General features: G+C 45.5%; 1 protein-coding gene across 1 annotated transcript in view; it reads left to right on the forward strand.

Moving 5' to 3' along the window:
- Positions 1–277: 277 nt before the first annotated feature.
- Positions 278–21,892, forward strand: part of SLC30A5 (solute carrier family 30 member 5) — a 41,014-nt gene continuing 19,399 nt past the window's right edge. Inside the window, exons 1-6 of the mRNA XM_069749721.1 lie at positions 278–556; positions 6,790–6,912; positions 11,232–11,298; positions 14,496–14,581; positions 15,896–15,983; positions 20,961–21,048. Coding sequence (XP_069605822.1) covers positions 486–556; positions 6,790–6,912; positions 11,232–11,298; positions 14,496–14,581; positions 15,896–15,983; positions 20,961–21,048 — 523 coding nt within the window. The 5' untranslated portion in view covers positions 278–485. The remainder of the gene's footprint in view (positions 557–6,789; positions 6,913–11,231; positions 11,299–14,495; positions 14,582–15,895; positions 15,984–20,960; positions 21,049–21,892) is intronic.

Raw genomic sequence — 21,892 nt, forward strand, 5'->3', positions numbered from 1 at the left:
CTGCAAGAAATCCTGACGTGTGCACATATCCATAGTGTTTGTATTTAGACCTGGAGCATTTCTCGGCTGCTTTCTCAGAGGCAATGTTCATGTGGATTCACCAATGTGGATGTATCACGTGGGATGCAGTCACTGGAACCTTTTCCTGTCTGAAAAGACCAGGAAACGCAGTGCCATGAAGTTTGTCCCCACCGCCTCCCTGTACTTCTCTGGAAAACGCTTCTTACACGTCTGAGTAAGATTTTCCCTGTTTCTTTCCGTACTGTAGCTGTCATGTGACCGGTGACGCTTCCATCAGCACTCCAGGCCGGCGAGCTGGCAGTGCTGGAGGCTGTGTATCCGGAATATGTGTCCGGGCTGCGGCTGTCACTCGGTTCCTTTCATGTACTCGCCGTCCCGCAGGGCCCTCCGCGGGTGTCCCGGCCTGTAGACGGGAGGGGGCAGATTACAGCAGCAGCTACATGACGCTATAGGGAGCCGCCGGCATGGACGACAAGTACAGCAGCAATGTGATGAGCAGCGGCAGGCTGGGGCCTGTGGATGCCCCGGAGTCCAGGTGAGGAGGTGCCATAGCCGGGCCTGTGTGTGCTCTGCTCCAGCACTTGTGGGCGGGCAGCTGTCGGCATGCTGGGACTTGTAGTGTCTCCTCCTGCACATGTGGGGGGCGGGCAGCTGTCGGCATGCTGGGACTTGTAGTGTCTCCTCCTGCACATGTGGGGGGGCGGGCAGCTGTCAGCATGCTGAGACTTCTAGTGTCTCCTGCACATATGGGGGGGCGGGCAGCTGTCAGCATGCTGAGACTTCTAGTGTCTCCTGCACATATGGGGGGGCGGGCAGCTGTCAGCATGCTGAGACTTCTAGTGTCTCCTGCACATATGGGGGGGCGGGCAGCTGTCAGCATGCTGGGACTTCTAGTGTCTCCTGCACATGTGGGGGGCGGGCAGCTGTCGGCATGCTGGGACTTGTAGTGTCTCCTCCTGCACATGTGGGGGGGGCGGGCAGCTGTCAGCATGCTGAGACTTCTAGTGTCTCCTCCTGCACATGTGGAGGCGGGCAACTGTCAGCATGCTGGGACTTCTAGTGTCTCCTCCTGCACATGTGGAGGCGGGCAGCTGTCAGCATGCTGGGACTTCTAGTGTCTCCTCCTGCACATGTGGGGGGGCGGGCAGCTGTCAGCATGCTGAGACTTCTAGTGTCTCCTCCTGCACATGTGGGGGGCGGGCAGCTGTCAGCATGCTGGGACTTCTAGTGTCTCCTCCTGCACATATGGGGGGGCGGGCAGCTGTCAGCATGCTGGGACTTCTAGTGTCTCCTCCTGCACATGTGGAGGCGGGCAGCTGTCAGCATGCTGGGACTTCTAGTGTCTCCTCCTGCACATGTGGGGGGGCGGGCAGCTGTCAGCATGCTGAGACTTCTAGTGTCTCCTCCTGCACATGTGGGGGGCGGGCAGCTGTCAGCATGCTGGGACTTCTAGTGTCTCCTCCTGCACATATGGGGGGGCGGGCAGCTGTCAGCATGCTGAGACTTCTAGTGTCTCCTGCACATGTGGGGGGCGGGCAGCTGTCGGCATGCTGGGACTTGTAGTGTCTCCTCCTGCACATGTGGGGGGGGCGGGCAGCTGTCAGCATGCTGAGACTTCTAGTGTCTCCTCCTGCACATGTGGAGGCGGGCAACTGTCAGCATGCTGGGACTTCTAGTGTCTCCTCCTGCACATGTGGAGGCGGGCAGCTGTCAGCATGCTGGGACTTCTAGTGTCTCCTCCTGCACATGTGGGGGGGCGGGCAGCTGTCAGCATGCTGAGACTTCTAGTGTCTCCTCCTGCACATGTGGGGGGCGGGCAGCTGTCAGCATGCTGGGACTTCTAGTGTCTCCTCCTGCACATATGGGGGGGCGGGCAGCTGTCAGCATGCTGGGACTTCTAGTGTCTCCTCCTGCACATGTGGGGGGGCGGGCAGCTGTCGGCATGCTGAGACTTCTAGTGTCTCCTGCACATGTGGGGGGCGGGCAGCTGTCGGCATGCTGGGACTTGTAGTGTCTCCTCCTGCACATGTGGGGGGCGGGCAGCTGTCAGCATGCTGAGACTTCTAGTGTCTCCTCCTGCACATGTGGGGGGGGCGGGCAGCTGTCAGCATGCTGAGACTTCTAGTGTCTCCTCCTGCACATGTGGAGGCGGGCAACTGTCAGCATGCTGGGACTTCTAGTGTCTCCTCCTGCACATGTGGAGGCGGGCAGCTGTCAGCATGCTGGGACTTCTAGTGTCTCCTCCTGCACATGTGGGGGGGCGGGCAGCTGTCAGCATGCTGGGACTTCTAGTGTCTCCTCCTGCACATGTGGGGGGCGGGCAGCTGTCAGCATGCTGAGACTTCTAGTGTCTCCTGCACATGTGGGGGGCGGGCAGCTGTCAGCATGCTGAGACTTCTAGTGTCTCCTGCACATGTGGGGGGCGGGCAGCTGTCAGCATGCTGGGACTTCTAGTGTCTCCTCCTGCACATGTGGAGGCGGGCAACTGTCAGCATGCTGGGACTTCTAGTGTCTCCTCCTGCACATGTGGAGGCGGGCAGCTGTCAGCATGCTGGGACTTCTAGTGTCTCCTCCTGCACATGTGGGGGGGCGGGCAGCTGTCAGCATGCTGGGACTTCTAGTGTCTCCTCCTGCACATATGGGGGGGCGGGCAGCTGTCAGCATGCTGGGACTTCTAGTGTCTCCTCCTGCACATGTGGGGGGGCGGGCAGCTGTCAGCATGCTGGGACTTCTAGTGTCTCCTCCTGCACATGTGGGGGGCGGGCAGCTGTCAGCATGCTGGGACTTCTAGTGTCTCCTGCACATGTGGGGGGGCGGGCAGCTGTCAGCATGCTGGGACTTCTAGTGTCTCCTGCACATGTGGGGGGGCGGGCAGCTGTCAGCATGCTGGGACTTCTAGTGTCTCCTCCTGCACATGTGGGGGGCGGGCAGCTGTCAGCATGCTGGGACTTCTAGTGTCTCCTCCTGCACATATGGGGGGGCGGGCAGCTGTCAGCATGCTGGGACTTCTAGTGTCTCCTCCTGCACATGTGGGGGGGCGGGCAGCTGTCAGCATGCTGGGACTTCTAGTGTCTCCTCCTGCACATGTGGGGGGCGGGCAGCTGTCAGCATGCTGGGACTTCTAGTGTCTCCTGCACATGTGGGGGGGCGGGCAGCTGTCAGCATGCTGGGACTTCTAGTGTCTCCTGCACATGTGGGGGGGCGGGCAGCTGTCAGCATGCTGGGACTTCTAGTGTCTCCTCCTGCACATGTGGGGGGCGGGCAGCTGTCAGCATGCTGAGACTTCTAGTGTCTCCTGCACATATGGGGGGGCGGGCAGCTGTCAGCATGCTGGGACTTCTAGTGTCTCCTGCACATGTGGGGGGGCGGGCAGCTGTCAGCATGCTGGGACTTCTAGTGTCTCCTGCACATGTGGGGGGGCGGGCAGCTGTCAGCATGCTGGGACTTCTAGTGTCTCCTCCTGCACATGTGGGGGGCGGGCAGCTGTCAGCATGCTGAGACTTCTAGTGTCTCCTGCACATATGGGGGGGCGGGCAGCTGTCAGCATGCTGGGACTTCTAGTGTCTCCTGCACATGTGGGGGGGCGGGCAGCTGTCAGCATGCTGGGACTTCTAGTGTCTCCTGCACATGTGGGGGGGCGGGCAGCTGTCAGCATGCTGGGACTTCTAGTGTCTCCTGCACATGTGGGGGGGCGGGCAGCTGTCAGCATGCTGGGACTTCTAGTGTCTCCTGCACATGTGGGGGGGCGGGCAGCTGTCAGCATGCTGGGACTTCTAGTGTCTCCTGCACATGTGGGGGGGCGGGCAGCTGTCAGCATGCTGGGACTTCTAGTGTCTCCTCCTGCACATATGGGGGGCTGGCAGCTGTCAGCATGCTGGGACTTCTAGTGCCACCTTTACTTGGGAATTACACTGCCTGTGCTACAGGGCAGGCCACACTACTGATTCCCCAATAGTTGCAGGAGGGGTAATCCTCCTCCATTGATCCTGTATATGTCACATAGTGGCAGGTGGAGCCGGGTTTTCCTGGGTTGAAAAATACTTTAAACTGACCGTCCTGACGGCCTCCACCTGCAGCATTCGGTTATGGAGGATCAGCACTTCTTACCACCCATCTTCTGGACCGGTGATAACTTATAGACCTTATAGTGGTCCGACTGCCGGTGCTGCACCCACCGCTAGGACTTCTATCTCTTAGAATAGAGCAGCAGTGCACACGCCCGAACGCGGCTGCACTCATTCTCTATGGGGTTGCCAGAAACAAACTGAGTGCAGCTCTTGGACGTCCCCATATAGAAGAAATGTAGCAGGGGTCAGGGAAAGTTCTCCAATATCCCATCCTAGGGATAAGTGATCCTTCTTCCATTTGGAATATCCCTTTAATGGGGTTGTCTGGGATTTTAAGCAAGTGTCCAAAGAGTAGGAAATGTTTTAACTAAATAACCTTTATTTACCATTAAAGGTAACCTGTGCCCCCTAGAAATGCTGTCTGCTGCTTTAATGGTAATCTGCAGTCAGCCAAATAGTTTTTAGGTCATTCATTGGACCAGCAGCTTTCTCCACCTACACAGCAGAGCTGACTCTGCGGAGGGCCGTTGTGTGCTCGGTTACAGGGAACAAAAGGATCAACAGTCTGAAATCAGACAAGCCGGATCCTCTCTGCACATTTGATGTTCATCCAAACTCTTTTATATCAGTGAGATCAGACCGTATTAGTCTAATGTGTGCGGGGCTTTCCGGTGAATGCGGTGTATTTACTTCACTCCTCAGAGCAGGATGTCAATCAAAGTGCCCGAGTGATAACAGTGCACTCGCTGTATAGTGAGGGCGACTAACCACTCTCTGCCCAGCTGTGCACTGAGTATAAGATGCTTTCCTCCTGGAGCCAACCAGATGTGACTTAAAGATGTTTACCTGCAGATTACCATTATACCTGCAAGTAAATGGCTTTTCTGGAGGTGACAGGTTTCCTTTAAAGGGACTCTGTCAGCACAGAATGACTGTGCAAACCAAGAACAGACTCTCCGTGCTTCACGGCGCGGCCAATCCTTTATATACATCTTCCCACCTGCTTGGTTTCCATCTCTCTCCACCCGTCACTGCCTCTGTAAAGCCAGAGCTGTCAATCACAGGAGAGGAGGGAGGTGGAGATTGATGGACAGCAAGCAGGTGGGAAGGTGTATTTAAATGTTTGGCGACGACATGATACACCAAGCGACTGTACTTTTTTTGTTTGTTTTTTTTTGAACAGTTATTCTGTGCCGAGTCCCTTTAAATCCCCTGCTGTTCCAACACTGTAGCCCTCATGATGAGTGCAGCCATTCACTGGCCCAGGCATTGTTGGTTGCTTGTATGACACGTGATTGAGGCCGGTTATTGGTAGTAACGATCATGTGAGTAATGTATATGACATTGACACGCAGGAGGAGCTGATCAGATTAATATACCTTTTTTAAAATAAACTATTTACTGATTTTTTTTTTTTTTTTTTTTTTTTTTTTATTCATTGGATGGTCCTATTTATTGGTCCTTCCTTGTTTGCATGCTTGCAGAGATACCGGTCAGTCACTAGTAGGACCGCCCACTGGACTCCAATCTACAGAAACACCAGGGATTTCAATGAATAAAATATTACTTACAAATGAACAAAGCCTTTTTAAACAAACCTGCAAATCATTCCGTTCAGCTTCTTGTCCTCTATACTGCAGCAACATTGGGATCATGGTGTTGGTGTTGCATTTGGAAATCTTTAAAGGCGTTGTCCAGTGGAAAATATATTTTGGGTGTGTATCTATGTAATATAAATATGTAGAACTGAGCTATATACTCGTATTATCAGAGGTGCCCACAATCTTCAGTACAGTCCCAGGTTCCCTCCAATGTGTGTGTAAAGGGAACTGGCTCATTTTAGTAGGCAAACCAGACACCCTTCTCTGACTTAATTATTGAAATGAGCCGGGCAGCCTCTCCCCGTCACCCACATGGGGTGTGGAGCTGCCGAACCGCACTGATACTTGGATATTACAAGTAAATTGGGTATAAATATTGATGTGTAGCCCAGACACCCCCACCACACAGCTTTGTCTTCTAGACATTAATACTCACATAGGCCTCTGATACAGATAGGTGCTAAGCAGCGGAGGGCTCCAGGGGGACAAGTGCCTAATAGAAGAGGTGTGAGACAATAATGTTGTGTGGTCACAGCCTCATATGGCTGTGACGCTGGGTCCGGTGCATTAGAGGTGTGAGACAATAATGTTGTGTGGTCACAGCCTCATATGGCTGTGACGCTGGGTCCGGTGCATTAGAGGTGTGAGACAATAATGTTGTGTGGTCACAGCCTCATATGGCTGTGACGCTGGGTCCGGTGCATTAGAGGTGTGAGACAATAATGTTGTGTGGTCACAGCCTCATATGGCTGTGACGCTGGGTCCGGTGCATTAGAGGTGTGAGACAATAATGTTGTGTGGTCACAGCCTCATATGGCTGTGACGCTGGGTCCGGTGCATTAGAGGTGTGAGACAATAATGTTGTGTGGTCACAGCCTCATATGGCTGTGACGCTGGGTCCGGTGCATTAGAGGTGTGAGACAATAATGTTGTGTGGTCACAGCCTCATATGGCTGTGACGCTGGGTCCGGTGCATTAGAGGTGTGAGACAAGAATGTTGTGTGGTCACAGCCTCATATGGCTGTGACGCTGGGTCCGGTGCATTATACATCTGGTTATCACATTACCATCTTCTTACATGACTTGTTTCTGTTTTGCAGACTCACCAGATACATCGTTCTTCTCTGCTTTATAAAGTTCCTGAAGGCACTTGGTATTTTTGAGTCCTACGATCTACTAAAAGTAGTCCATATTGTACAGTTTATCTTTATATTAAAATTGGGGTAAGTAGCCGTGTCGCCATGTACGTCTGCGTCCCTCTAGCCTGTAGTGTAACTGTGGAGGAGAAGGGCAGTGCACACAGGGGATAGCCCACACTGCAGGCATCAGGGACTTTGTGCCTGTCCTTTCAGGGGACTTTTCAGAGTAAGTTATTGTGTGTACATGAGGAATTAGGCCTCATTGAGTCGTCTGTTTTTCATGCCGTCTGTGGTTTTCACGGACAGCGCTTGTACCTGTGATAGTCTATGGAGCCATTCATATGTCCATGATTTTTTTTATGATGCGCAGAAAATCGCAGAGATGTCTCTATCGATCCGAGCGTCCGATCAAAATCAGCAATGCAAGTCAATGCTTCCATGAAAATATCGGGCCGCACTTGGATGCCATCTAAACGCAGTATGATTTTCACGATCTGTCACATTGGAGAATATGGAGAAATTTTTTTTTTCCTCCGCGTACAAGAAAAACTGATCTCGCTCATATGACCGTTTTTTTTTTTGTGTACATGAGAAAAATGTACATCTGAATGAGGCCTAATTCTGGCTATTAGAAGACTTGCGTCCTGAATTATTTGCAGTTTTCACCTTTGCTGGCTTTAGTCACAAATGGCCGCGCTAGATTCTTCTCGCTCCTCTCTCCTCTCCATAAACTTTTATAGGCAGCCAGTATAATTTTATCTCTTAGCTTTTGAGAATGAATGATTAGTGCAGGATTGAAGAAGTGACTGACAAGTGAGGAGAGAAGAATATTTCTCTGATAAAATATACACACAGCTTCTTGTTTTATAGATTTATGGGGGAAAGAAGCTAAGTTTGGTTACTCTTTAATAACTGTCACTGTTGCATGTCGGTAGTGTGCATCGCCTGTCTGCTCCTTGGGGCTCCTACATTACTGTCAGTGCACAACCTCAGATCTGTGAGCAGGAATCCAAAGTAATGGCTCCTACATTACTGTCAGCGCACAACCTCAGATCTGTGAGCAGGAATCCAAAGTAATGGCTCCTACATTACTGTCAGCGCACAACCTCAGATCTGTGAGCAGGAATCCAAAGTAATGGCTCCTACATTACTGTCAGTGCACAACCTCAGATCTGTGAGCAGGAATCCAAAGTAATGGCTCCTAGATTACTGTCAGCGCACAACCTCAGATCTGTGAGCAGGAATCCAAAGTAATGGCTCCTAGATTACTGTCAGTGCACAACCTCAGATCTGTGAGCAGGAATCCAAAGTAATGGCTCCTACATTACTGTCAGCGCACAACCTCAGATCTGTGAGCAGGAATCCAAAGTAATGGCTCCTACATTACTGTCAGCGCACAACCTCAGATCTGTGAGCAGGAATCCAAAGTAATGGCTCCTAGATTACTGTCAGTGCACAACCTCAGATCTGTGAGCAGGAATCCAAAGTAATGGCTCCTAGATTACTGTCAGTGCACAACCTCAGATCTGTGAGCAGGAATCCAAAGTAATGGCTCCTAGATTACTGTCAGTGCACAACCTCAGATCTGTGAGCAGGAATCCAAAGTAATGGCTCCTACATTACTGTCAGCGCACAACCTCAGATCTGTGAGCAGGAATCCAATGTAATGGCTCCTAGATTACTGTCAGTGCACAACCTCAGATCTGTGAGCAGGAATCCAAAGTAATGGCTCCTACATTACTGTCAGCGCACAACCTCAGATCTGTGAGCAGGAATCCAAAGTAATGGCTCCTACATTACTGTCAGCGCACAACCTCAGATCTGTGAGCAGGAATCCAAAGTAATGGCTCCTACATTACTGTCAGCGCACAACCTCAGATCTGTGAGCAGGAATCCAAAGTAATGGCTCCTAGATTACTGTCAGTGCACAACCTCAGATCTGTGAGCAGGAATCCAAAGTAATGGCTCCTAGATTACTGTCAGTGCACAACCTCAGATCTGTGAGCAGGAATCCAAAGTAATGGCTCCTACATTACTGTCAGCGCACAACCTCAGATCTGTGAGCAGGAATCCAATGTAATGGCTCCTAGATTACTGTCAGTGCACAACCTCAGATCTGTGAGCAGGAATCCAAAGTAATGGCTCCTACATTACTGTCAGCGCACAACCTCAGATCTGTGAGCAGGAATCCAAAGTAATGGCTCCTACATTACTGTCAGCACACAACCTCAGATCTGTGAGCAGGAATCCAAAGTAATGGCTCCTACATTACTGTCAGCGCACAACCTCAGATCTGTGAGCAGGAATCCAAAGTAATGGCTCCTACATTACTGTCAGCGCACAACCTCAGATCTGTGAGCAGGAATCCAAAGTAAAGCGGCTTTATGTAACTTCAGACAGTCGTAGATTCAACAGCTTTCTAGGACAAACCTTGTGCTGTTTGTAAGACCACGTTCACACAATATCTGACAGCGCTCATGCCAGTATAGTTCAATAGAGCAGTGCCAATGATCTACATGTGAAAAAAAAAAATCCATAGTATGCACTAGTTTCTTCCTTGTGTCAGATGAGATTTAGCCATTCAAGTCTATGAATGCTGTAGGGAACCACTCTCGGGCATTATTAGGTAGCGTTCACACAGGCAATGCCATTTTGTCCAAACTGGTGCTGTTTTATTATTCTCATAAAACTCCCAGGGATTCAAAATAAAAAAAACAGCCTCTTCTGGGCACAAAGGTATCGCAACACGTAACAAGTTCATTTAGCAGTCCCATGTGTGAGCGCAGGCTCACCCAAACAGATTAGACCTTTCTCCCAGAGCAAACGTCATACACAGCCGAGGCTCAATCCCACCAGTCTCGATATCCTCTTTAGCCCGATTTCCCAGCACCAAACAGAAGGATTTAACTCCAGGCATAGTTCACACTGAACCGGCTGCAGCTTCCACATGGTTCTCTGCAGCTCTCACAAACTGCTCAGCTTTCCTAGCTGACCCACGCAGTCTCCATTCAGAGAGAGAGACCAGGGCACATATCTCTGTCAGCTAGAGCTCACATTTTGGCTGGAGACTCGCCAGCTTCACCACACTCCACTGTGCTCCATCAGCAGACTCGCACACCTAGTGAACACAGGCTCTGGTTCTTAGTTAAAAAAAAAAAAGCCAGGCAAGTTCATCTAATCAAATCCTGCAGACCTAGGACTCAAACCTGTCCTACCTGTCTCTGCTACATTGCGCATAAAAACAAAATTGATTCCATACGGAGCCGCACTATAACATCTGAGTTTTATGAGCACATTGCAATTCCTTAACATAGAGAACTATATTTCATATTGTAATTTCTAATAACTGCTGTAATTTCTTAAATAACGCATTGCACATGGATGACATAGGAGAAAAAGATGTCACAATTTTCTTGATAAAATTCGGACTATCTTTTCATACATTCATGTGAATGTAGCCTCCATGCAAATACTGTCCACTGCCATTTTTACACTACAGTTAAAATGTTTTTTAAGAACCTAGACTCCATGGTCATCAGTATCAAATTGGTGAATGTCCGGACTCATCAGATGTGACCAGGACTTGTGACAGATGGAAGTACTCCGTGTAAGATCAGCACAGGCCTGTTTTGTGGCTGTTCTGTTGTACTGCAGCTCAAGTTTCATTGAAATAAATGTGATCTGAGCTGCAGTACCTGAGAACAGGGAGGAACGAATTCACAAGAAAAAAAACAAAATCCCTGGGTCCTTCAAGGGAATCTGTCAGTGGGATCATCCCTCCTAAGCCGTCTATATGGACAACCAGGTCATAGAAAGCTGAATAAAATGGCACCTCGATAGCTGCGGCGACCTGATGTCTTCTCCAAAGAAATCCATATTTTTCTTAATATGTAAATGAGCTCTTATGATCTATGAGCCAGATATAGATCTGCCTCCAGAGATTATTTTAAATGAAAGGGCAGTTACCAGTGTGAGACATGTAATGACTGACAGGCTGCACTCTCTGCAGAGCTGGTATAAGACGTCAGATCACAGGTATTCAGATATCATTTTAGTCAGCTTCCTATGACCTACATGCACATATAGACGGCTTAGAAGGGTTGATCCTACTGTCAGATTCCCTTTAAGGGGTTAATAATTTTCATGTGATGGGTAATATATGCAGTCACTGAATAACCTGTTTTGCTTGATCTGACTCCAGGATGATCTCATGGCTGCAGTTGTTTGTTTTTTGGATAATCTTCTTTGGGAAATGAAACGTCTACTATATGTGTAAAATATACGGAATATATCGATATACGTATCTGACCTCACTGTCGGACTGGGTAGTTCTCTTGTTTTATCCTATAGCCATAGCTTGCACACTGGTATTTTGCTCTCATGTTGGTCTTTGCTTTCTGCAGGTGTGCAATCTTTATGGTTTTGTTTCAAAAACCATTTTCTTCTGGGAAGACGGTTACAAGACGCCAAGTGAGTTATCCATGTTACCCCAGTAGAATATATAACGTTCCAGGAACGTGATCAATACGGCTTCACTAAGGAGGAAAGGCCATGATTTCCACACAAAGTGAATGGTCAGCAGATATCACAACACAAACTACATTTTATTAAAAGGTTCCTCCTTTTATATTGATGACCTTACCAAAGAAAATAATTTGCCACCCATGCACAGGATGCCCCCTCTGATCAGCTGTTCTGGTGCCGGCGGCAGGATGTTCGCAGATGCAGAGCTGAACAGTAAAGCCCTGACATCAGTGTAGCGGCCCCGGCCCGTTCCTGCACGTCAGTGTTATCTGAATGAATGGCACTGGATCTGCAGTACTCGGCCGCGGCCACTACACAGTTGATACCTTTCCACAATCAAGCCTGCCAGGACTGTATACTCTTTGGGTATGTGCATATTTTAAAGGCAACCTGTCACCCTGAAAATCGCGGGTGAGGTAAGCCCACCGGCATCAGGGGCTTATCTACAGCATTCTGTAATGCTGTAGATAAGCCCCCGATGTAACCTGAAAAAGGAGAAAAAGACGTTATATTATACTCACCCGGGGCGGTCCCGCTGCTGGTCAGGTCGGATGGGCATCTCTGGTCCGCTGCGGCGCCTCCCATCTTCATTACAAGACGTCCTCTTCTGATCTTCAGCCACGGCTCCGGCGCAGGCGTACTTTGCTCTGCCCTCTTGAGGGCAGAGGATAGTACTGCAGTGCGCAGGCGCCGGAAAGGTCAGAGGCCCGGCGCCTGCGCACTGCAGTACTTTGTCTGCCCTCAACAGGGCAGAGCAAAGTACGCCTGCGCCGGAGCCGTGGCTGAAGATCAGAAGAGGACGTCTTGTAATGAAGATGGGAGGCGCCGGAGCGGACCAGAGACGCCCATCTGACCTGACCAGCAGCGGGGACCGCCCCTGGGTGAGTATAATATAACGTCTTTTTCTCCTTTTTCAGGTAACATCGGGGGCTTATCTACAGCATTACAGAATGCTGCAGATAAGCCCCTGATGCCGGTGGGCTTACCTCACCCGCGATTTTCGGGGTGACTTGTATCCCTTTAAGGATTTGTTGCAGATATTTCTTCACCAAAAACGTGTCTGTTGGCCAGAAAAAATGCAGCGTAAAACCGCATTTGCGTTGATGGGACAAATGGTGCAGACAGTCCCATTGTGCTCTCAGACATCATTTTCAGCCGTTTCCGCTTATTTGGAGCATGCACGATTTCTGCTGTGCTTTGGTGCACTCTTAAAACCGGTGGATGCTGCCGACAGATGTCAGTGTGTCTAATTCTACATCATTAAAGTCACTGGCCCCATCAACACAAATGTCCAAAACCCATTTTCCATTTTTTTTTTTTTTTTTTTTTAAGATGAAAGCCCCAATGGAGCCACTGGTGGTACCCTAAACTGCAATATGAACATAGCCCAAGAGTATACAGTCCTGGCAGGCGTGATTGAGGAAAGGAATCAATGAAAAGTACAATTACATAATCAAAAGAACTGAAGCACCAAGTAAATTAATACACTTAAGATAAATACAACCAGTGAGCCACACAAATTGGCCATCAGAGTGATCAAAGGCAAAATATATACCAATAGGATGGGAACAAGGGAATGCAGATGTCCACTACTCCCGACGCGCGTTTCGCACAATGTACTTTGTGCCTTCCTCTGGATCAACATGTTAGGCCATGTTAGGTAAGGCTATGGGATGAACTAGATGGACTTATAGTCTTCCTTCAACCTTAATAACTATGCTACTATGCTATGCTATATAATTGTAAGTCTACACAAAACTGTCATCAACACTTGTGGCCAACAAAACCAGGGTGCTACAGCTGAGCTGGCCAGCATGCCAAGAGTGCGCCAAACCCCATCATTTGCATATATAAATAAGGTTGTTATTTGCACAAATAAGCAAGCTGCAAATAAAAAGAACATTTTTTTTTTTATAGGAATTAAATCCCCCCCATAAGGATATGTCCCTAGCGTAAAATGCAATTTAGGGTTGACTGACTCCCCTTAAAGGAGACTTATAATTTGAGAGAAACCTATAAAGTTATTTGTCACTGACACTATAAGTCTTTTCTCAAACACATGTCATTAGCAAATCAGATGATTTCCCTCCATATTATAGGGGTGCAGGTTTTACTTTGCCAGAGTCAATGCAGAACCTGGTGAGATTCTCTACTCTGGCAGATACGAAATGTGAAGGGGAGCTGATCCTGTACATCATCTGAACATTATGCGGGGCCTTGTCCTCCAATCTGGCTGGATTTTGCCATTTTGTTGACGTGTTTTCCATAGAATACAATGGGAGAGTCGATTCACATGTTTCTCTCAAAAATTCTCTAAAAGTAAAGTACAAATATGGTGAATCATTTCTCTACTGCATCCAAATAGACAACAAATTGGCAAACAACACAAACTGAATAAAAGCCTGAACTTTACTTCATGCAGAATATCGCTATCTGTCAGTCATGTAATAAGTCAATCCTGTGTAAGAGAGCATGTGGCTGCTTCTAAAGGGTTAATCTGCAAGAGGAGGACATAGCTGCTTCCAAGTAGTTCACCTGCAGAAGGAGAACACTACAGGGAAAAGGCTAATCTATTAGTTGGAGAAAAGCAAATGGCTGCTTGTAAACTGGCTAATATTCTTGTGGAGGAAAAGCTTCTTGAATGGGTAATCTGTGTCACTATGTACTGTAGCACATTGCCAATATTGTACACTGAAGGCTATGACAGATTAACCTGTTTCTGCTCCTTTTAGCCGCTTCCTCCTTCTCCAAGTTCCATAATACACAGTATTCTAGTTTTGTATTGCTTCTTGTATAATCACATCCAGTATGAAGTAATAGATGTTCCACACCACCCCAACACATTGGTATCTTCCAGCTCAGCAGGGAGTCTCGCTCGCCTTCCCAAATAGAGAGACAGTGGAAAGCCCCATACCAGTCTCCCTCTCTTAAGGGGCCGGATCGTTTATCACTAAATTACAGCGGAAATAGTTTGTTTCCCTGATTATGTAAATTTGATAGAGGTTTTATAGTTTTGTGTCCTTTTTACTTCATGAAGAAGGTGATAGGTGGCCAAACCCTTGCGTGCTAGTCTATCATCTGTTAAAGGGATTTGTGCATGACTGTATTAACCCTTGCTTATTGTCTTTTTTTGTTCCCCCTAGTGGATAAGTATTGTGAAACATGCTTTCGTTGGCTGCATTATCTCACTCCTGTGGTTCTTTGGCCTTACACTTTGTGGGCCTTTAAGGTAATTGCAATTTTCTTAAAAAAAAATAATAAAATCTATTCCTCACTTTGGTGGAATGAAACTGAAAAGGAGAACATACAAATTACATATTAGGAAAAAATATTTTTTGACAGTAAGGGTGATCAATGAGTGGAACAGGCTGCCACGAAAGGTGGCGAGTTCTCCTTCAATGGAAGTCTTCAAACACATGCCTGAAGTGATCAGCAGTTCTCCTCCAGCCATATATGTTCCCAGCTGTGAAATGTGGTATTACGGTATATGTTGGCCATCTAAATGAATGGGTCACCATGTAATTCATGCCAAATCTAAATGTGTCAGAGTGAGGGGACAACTTTTACAAGGGGTTTTTTTCTCTCTAAGGGTTAAAACGGGGCATCCTAAACTGTAATATTCTCCTTATGTTTATGGGTTAGTTATTTACTTAGAAAATCTGCCATGTGCTCATATTTCTGCACTGGATTTTCTTTATTGCAAGCAAAAATGAATGAGTTGTTGACAAATCTAATTCTTAGAAATAAAACCCCTGTGAAATGTTCTGGTAATCCTTAGCAAACAATGGGTAAGATTTTGCCACATGTTCTGCGGCGGCTGCATTATGGATTTGTGCGGACGTAGCCGGTTTAGGAATGTTTCCTATAGCTGTCGCCGATGTAGGCAAAGAAAAGCTGAATCCAATGATGTATCACTTACAATGGCTTCACCCAGTAAACTTACACACAGTGTTGAGATGTTACAAGAGGCGGAGCTGAGGATGCTAACCCCGCCCACACCAGGCTCTTCGTGTATAAAGTCCATAGACAGTGAGCTGCCTATCACAGGAGGGGGCGTGTCATACTAGCATGCTGCAATGATAAGCTCCTGTTGCTAAAACAATCATTGCAAGCAAACAACACCTTGAAGCTTAATAAGGGAGGCATTGCTGAAATCTGTGTTTTAACCCCTACAGCATGCTGTCTTCAGATTATATAGCAAAAATCTGCTGACGTATTCCCTTTAACAATTACATCAATGGCCGACGTGTGTGTCTGAGGCCTTACACTGGTAAATGAGATGATCATGTGATAAAATAAGCATTTTTAATTGGTTTACATATAAAACTGGTAACTGAGGGGGGAACTTCAACTTCTGCTGCCTTATTGTCTTGAAACGTCCATGGACCGTCATCAAGGTAAAAGTGCAAGTAGTTAGTTGCTGAGTTTATTCATTTGTCAGTGCAGTGATGGCGTTTATATCATTTTTATATTCTGGTATCTCACTTGGTGATGTGCATGAGTGTCGATTACTCTCTTGTGATTCATGTTCTTTGTTTTCTAGGACTTTGCTGCTGTTTGAACATAGTGATATTGTAGTTGTGACGTTGCTGACCGTGCTCTTCACTGGTTCCAGCGGAGTACCGTCCAAGGTATTTTGTGTGTGTGTGTGTGTGTGACATCTTTTTGTCGCCTCTTTCCATTGTGTTTTTTATATTACAAAGTAAATATAGAATATTGACTACTTGAAATTGTCTTGTGCTCATTCTCTACCTCCGGCCATTTCCCTCCATCTGTCTCCCTCTCCTTTCTTGTTCCACTCATGCAAAAAGTATATATATATATATATATATATATATATATATATATATATATATATATATATATATATATATATATATATATATATATATATATATATATATATATTCTTTTTAGAATACATACTAAAATGCGATGAGGAAAAATATGATCCTGAAAATAGATTCTGTTTTTTCTACAGTGGCCTGGTCAAAATTACTGTTATTGTGAACAGTTGATTTCATCTCTTAACTTACGGTACTTATCTCTAATAGGCGTAAAGTTAAAGATCACACATTTCATTTGTATTTTGGGCAAAAATAAATATATATGTAATTTTTCACATTTTAAAAATGACAACGAAAATGGCACATGCAAATGTTTGGACACCTTTCAGAGATTTGTGTGCTTAGATAACTTTTACCAAATTTTCAGACTTTAATTAACTTAAGGTTATGGCTTGTTCACTTTCATCATTAGGAAAGGTCCAGTGATGCAAATTTCCCTTTTTAAAAACCCAGCCTCCACTAATCTTGTGCCAAAAGACATCAGCCATGGGTTCTTCTAAGCAGCTGCCTAGTACTCAGAAAAAGAAAATGGCGGAGGCCCACAAAGCAGGAGAAGGCTATAAGAAGATGGCAAAGCATTTTCATGTTTCCATTTTCTCAGTTCGAAATGTAATTAAGAAATAGCAGTTAACAGGAACAGTGGAGTTCAAGATAAGGTAGGGAAGACCAAGCAAAATTTCAGTGAGAGCTGCATGTAGGATAGCTAGAGAGTAGTGATGAGCGAGTGTGCTCGTTACTCAAGTTTTCCGAGCATGCTCGAGTCTCAACCAAATATTGCCAGTGCTCGGATGCAATGCTCAGATCCATGCCCTGCATGTTGTGTGGTTTAAAGAAAGATGCAGGGATTGCCTGTCATACACTGTTAAACTGTAGCCATGTTTATTGGCTGGATTACATCCACGAAACATGGTGGGTAGGGATCCGAGCATCGCATCCAAGCAACGGCAGTACTCTGAGTCTCAAGCATGCTCGGAAAACTCAAGTAACAAGCACACTCGCTCATCACTACTAGAGAGGCAAATCAGAACCCCCGCTTGTCTTCAAAAGACCTTCAGAAAGATTTAGCAGACTTTGCAGGTGTGATACATTGTTCTACTGTTCAGAGATGCCTGCACAAATATGACCTTCAAGAAAGAGTCATCAGAAGAAAACCTCTCCTGCATCCTCGCCATAAAACTCAGTGTCAGAATTATGCAAAAGAACATTTAAGCACGTCTGATGCATTTTTGGAAACAGGTCCTGTGGATCAATAAGGTTAAACTAAATTCGTTGGCCACAATAATCAGGTGTGTGTGGAGAAAAAGGGCACATCATTTCTGGAAAGAACATCTCATCAACCATTAAACATTGGGGTGGATCAATCATGCTTTAAGGTTATGTTGCAGCTAATGGCACATGGAACATTTCACTGGTAGAGGGAAGAATGGATTCAATGAAATTTCAGCAAATTCTTGATGCAAACATAACACAATCTGTAAAAAAGCTGACGTTGAAAAGAGGATGGCTTCTACGAACGGATAATGATCCTAAATCACGTCAAAATCCACCATAGACTACCTCAAAGAGCGCAAGCTGAAGGTTTTACAATGGCCCTCACAGTCATCTGATCTGAACATCATTGAAAACCGGTGGCTAGACCTACTGTACAAAATAGCAGTGCATGCAAGACGACCCAGGAATCTCACAGAACTGGAAGAATTTTCCAAGGAAGAATGGATGAAAATCACACAAACAAGAATGCGTTGGATTACCACAAAATGGCAACGTCCTGTTTGTCTCCCCACATTCCTCTGCTTCCCTGCATACCCTTGTCCATGTCCTGAAGTAAGGAATTAAGGACTTCTCATTTTCTTCATCGACTTGGTGAGTGCCGCCTTTCTCTCACTTCATGCCTGGATTTAAAAGCTTGTTTAGTTGAGCACCCCAAATCATTCAGTGTACTGCATAGCTCTGGAGATTGGTTTTACATGTGATTGTCACGATACCATTAGTTCCTGGTGCCGATACACCTGCTTCGCTTCTATTGAATACGTACAAAGAACGTAGCCATCAATAATGGTCTATTAAATTGACATATTTAAGAAAGAACCGTCACATAATACTCCACAGGGGGACCTGACACCTTAGACTACAGCTCCCAACCCTCAGGAGGGAACAGGACATGCATGGATAGTAATGAAATAAGACCATAAGAAAGACTTTAAATGAAGAGACTGTGTCTTCACATACCAGTCCTGCTCTGTAGTTACAAGGTGCAGACTATTTGAATGAATGTGAGATGAAAGCTCAATCCACAATTCTTCAGTGTATTGTAGTGCTTACCCATGTGGCAGAATATCAGGTATACTTTCGTGACGATGCCCCAACGCACGTTTCGAATGTTGGGCTTCTACGGGGGGGCTGTTTTCCAAGAAAGAATGGATGATATCCCACAAACAAGAATGTAAAACTTTGTCTGCAAAAAGCAATTACAAGCTGTGATACCTGCTACTAGGTACTAACTATGCAGGGTTCCCAAATTTTTGCATCATTGCATCATTTTCCGTTTTGTAAATTTTTAAAATGTAAAAAAAGCACTTGTCATCTTTTTAACTTTAGACCTTTTAGAGATCATTTAATCTTCAACTTGCTTCACTGTTCACAATAACCGTAATTGTGACCAGGGCTGCCCAAGCTTTTACATGCCACTATATATTTGCATTTCAAATAATTTCAGTAACCAAAACTTTTCTTTTTTTTTTTATTGACATGGCTGTATGAGGTCTTTTTGTATACGAGATAATTTTTTTTTTATTTATGCTATTTTCTGTATAATATGGATAAAAATTTCTCGCTCATAAAACAAGACCTCATACAGCCTTGTCAGTAAAAAAATAAAATGCGTTATGGCTACTGAAACATGGAGAGGAAGAAAAATTGTAAAATCTAAATGTGAGGTACAGCAGGTGAAATAAGTACTGAACACGTCACAAATTTTCTAAATAAATATATTTCTAAAGATGCTATTGACATGAAATTCTCACCAGTTTTCGGCAACAACCTGTCCATTCCACACAGGCAAAGAAATAAAACCATAAATGTCCATAAATTAAGGGTTTGCTAACACTGGCGTATAATGCGGACGAGTGCAATCCGATAAAAAATCGGATTGCTCTCAGACCAATGTTATTCAATGAGGCCTTGCAGATCTGCTTGTTTTTTTTCTCAGATGTATTTGACATGAGAAAAAACTTGCAGATGCTGTGATTTCTCTTCGAAATCAGATGGGTGCGAGAGAAAAATTGGATGTCAAACCATCAGCACCATCAGTACAGCATCCAATATTTACGGACACATTACAACTCTGTAAATGGTCCTGTAAAAGATTACCGTACTAACTGCTGACTATAAAAAAAAGAAAAAGAAAAAAAAAAGATTGCATACAGACAGCACACAGATGACAAGTGGGAAAAAAATCATCCTGTTTTTCTGGATGCGCTAGTGTGAGCGAACCCTAATGAGAAATGACACAGGGAAAACGTATTGAACACATGAAGTACAAAAAGCCATGGATAGTCATGATGCTGAAATCTATCAGTAATTAGTGAGCAATCCTGCCACTTAGTGGAAAATATCAGCTGGGTCAACTGATGGCCTGTAAAAAGGTCCCTTATTAAACAAGGTGCCACACAAAAAAAACATCCTTATAGTTGCAAAACATTGATGGCATTGGTTACAGAAGAATTTCTAATTTACCGAAGGTTCCAGTGAGCACTATTGGGGCAGTAATGAGGAAGTGAAAAGAATATAATTTAACCATAAACCGGCCAAGACTGGCCAAGATTTCGGACAGGAGTGAAAATAATTATCAGATGAGTTGTTCAAGAGCCAAGAACCACCAATGGACAGCTACAGAAAGACCTGGAGTCAGCAGGTACAATTATTTAAAAGAAAACTATAAGTAATGCACTCATCCTCCGTGGCCTGTGTGCATGGTGACCAAGCAAGACTCCATTGCTGACCAAAAGGTCTGCATATCATCCCCAAAACACCATACCAACAGTGAAGTTTGGAGGTGGGAACATCATGGTGTGGATATGTCACAGGCCAACTTCATATAATTGAAGGAAGGATGAATGGACAAATGTACTGAGACATTCTTCTACTTGAATCTTCTGCCATCTACCAGGATGGTGAAGATGAAATAAGGGTGGACATTTCAGCAAGACAATGATCCCAAACACACAGCCCAGGAAACTCCCAATTGGTTTCAGAGAAAGGAAAATTAAGCTGTTAGAATGGCCGAGCCAATCACCGGACCGGAGTCCAATAGAAAATTTATGGGAGGAACTAAAGCTCAGAGTTCACAGAAGGAGCACACGGGACCTTCCGGATTTGAAGAATGTTTGTATGGAAGAAGGAGCCAAAATCTCAACTGAGCAATGCCTGTGACTAGTTTCCCCAACAGGAGGCATCTTGAAGCTGTCATCTCCAACAAAGGCTTTTGTACAAAGTATTAAATAAATTTCAGTAACTGTGTTCAATATTTTTTTTCTCATTATTACACATAAGTTAGTTTATGAACATCTGTAGTTTGATTTCTTTGCCTTTGTGGATTGGATGGGTCGTTGCTGACATCTGTTGAGAATTTCATGTCAATAGCACCTTTAGAATTTATATTTTCTTAAAAAATTGGTGACATGTTTAATGACTGTCTAGCAGTTTGCAGCGTCTTCTGCTGGTGATATTAACGTTTATTGACTCGTGTTTCTATTTCCTCAGACTCGGGGTGCTGCATTTTTCATCATTGCTGTTGTATGTTTACTACTCTTCGACAACGATGACCTGATGGCTAAAATTGCTGAGCACCGTATCCTTTTGTGATGCCTCTGGAGTTTCGGAATCTAATGGTACCCATGTATCAGTTTGGTCAGTGTGACCTCGTCATTCGTGCCTTCACTTCTGGAGGACAGATGATATCTGGTACTTTTGAGAGGCACACGCAGTGCCTGCATTATGATAACTATATTTATCATACAGATTGTGCCATCTACAGAGCGTTAACATAAATCTATGAATAATAACGGGGCTGACCCACTAGCAAAGTACACTTTATTCCAAGATTGATACTTTACCATTGATTAAAAATAAGTTCCACAATTAAAAAAAAAACTGTTCCTGTGGTGAGATATTCGTACAGTACAGGAACATGGTCTGATCATACCACAGCTCCTGGCTAGGGAGGATGAAAAAGAGAGTATACAGGCAGGACAGCAGGGGATCACAGCTGCTGCTTTCTGTGAGGGAAACCTTTTTCTTGCCTGTTCGAAGCATATTTCACCTCACATATATTAATGAATATTTTTTTAGTTTTAAAAAATGCAATGAGTTTCAGATTGCAATCTTTATTCTTTCCTTCATGTTCAGGCCCCCAGATATGCTATTTCTAGCTTGGACTTCATTTTATATTTTTCTGTTGTGAGAGTGTCCCTTTCAGTAATACAGGCTGGATGTATGGTCTTTGTGTATTCAGGGCATTAGTTTCCGTATCGGCGCAGTTCCGATTCTATATTTATTTCCACTTCATGAGCTTTCCTCCTTTTCTATTGTTTTGAGATTGCTTTTTTTTTCTCTCTACCTTGGAAATCTACAGTATGGGCAATCCCCCCTCTCTTAGAGTATGGGCAAGCGACATCTTTTAGAAATGCATGAAC

The sequence above is a fragment of the Ranitomeya imitator genome, chromosome 1 (assembly GCF_032444005.1).
Source record: "Ranitomeya imitator isolate aRanImi1 chromosome 1, aRanImi1.pri, whole genome shotgun sequence".
Classification (NCBI taxonomy): Eukaryota; Metazoa; Chordata; class Amphibia; order Anura; family Dendrobatidae; genus Ranitomeya; species Ranitomeya imitator.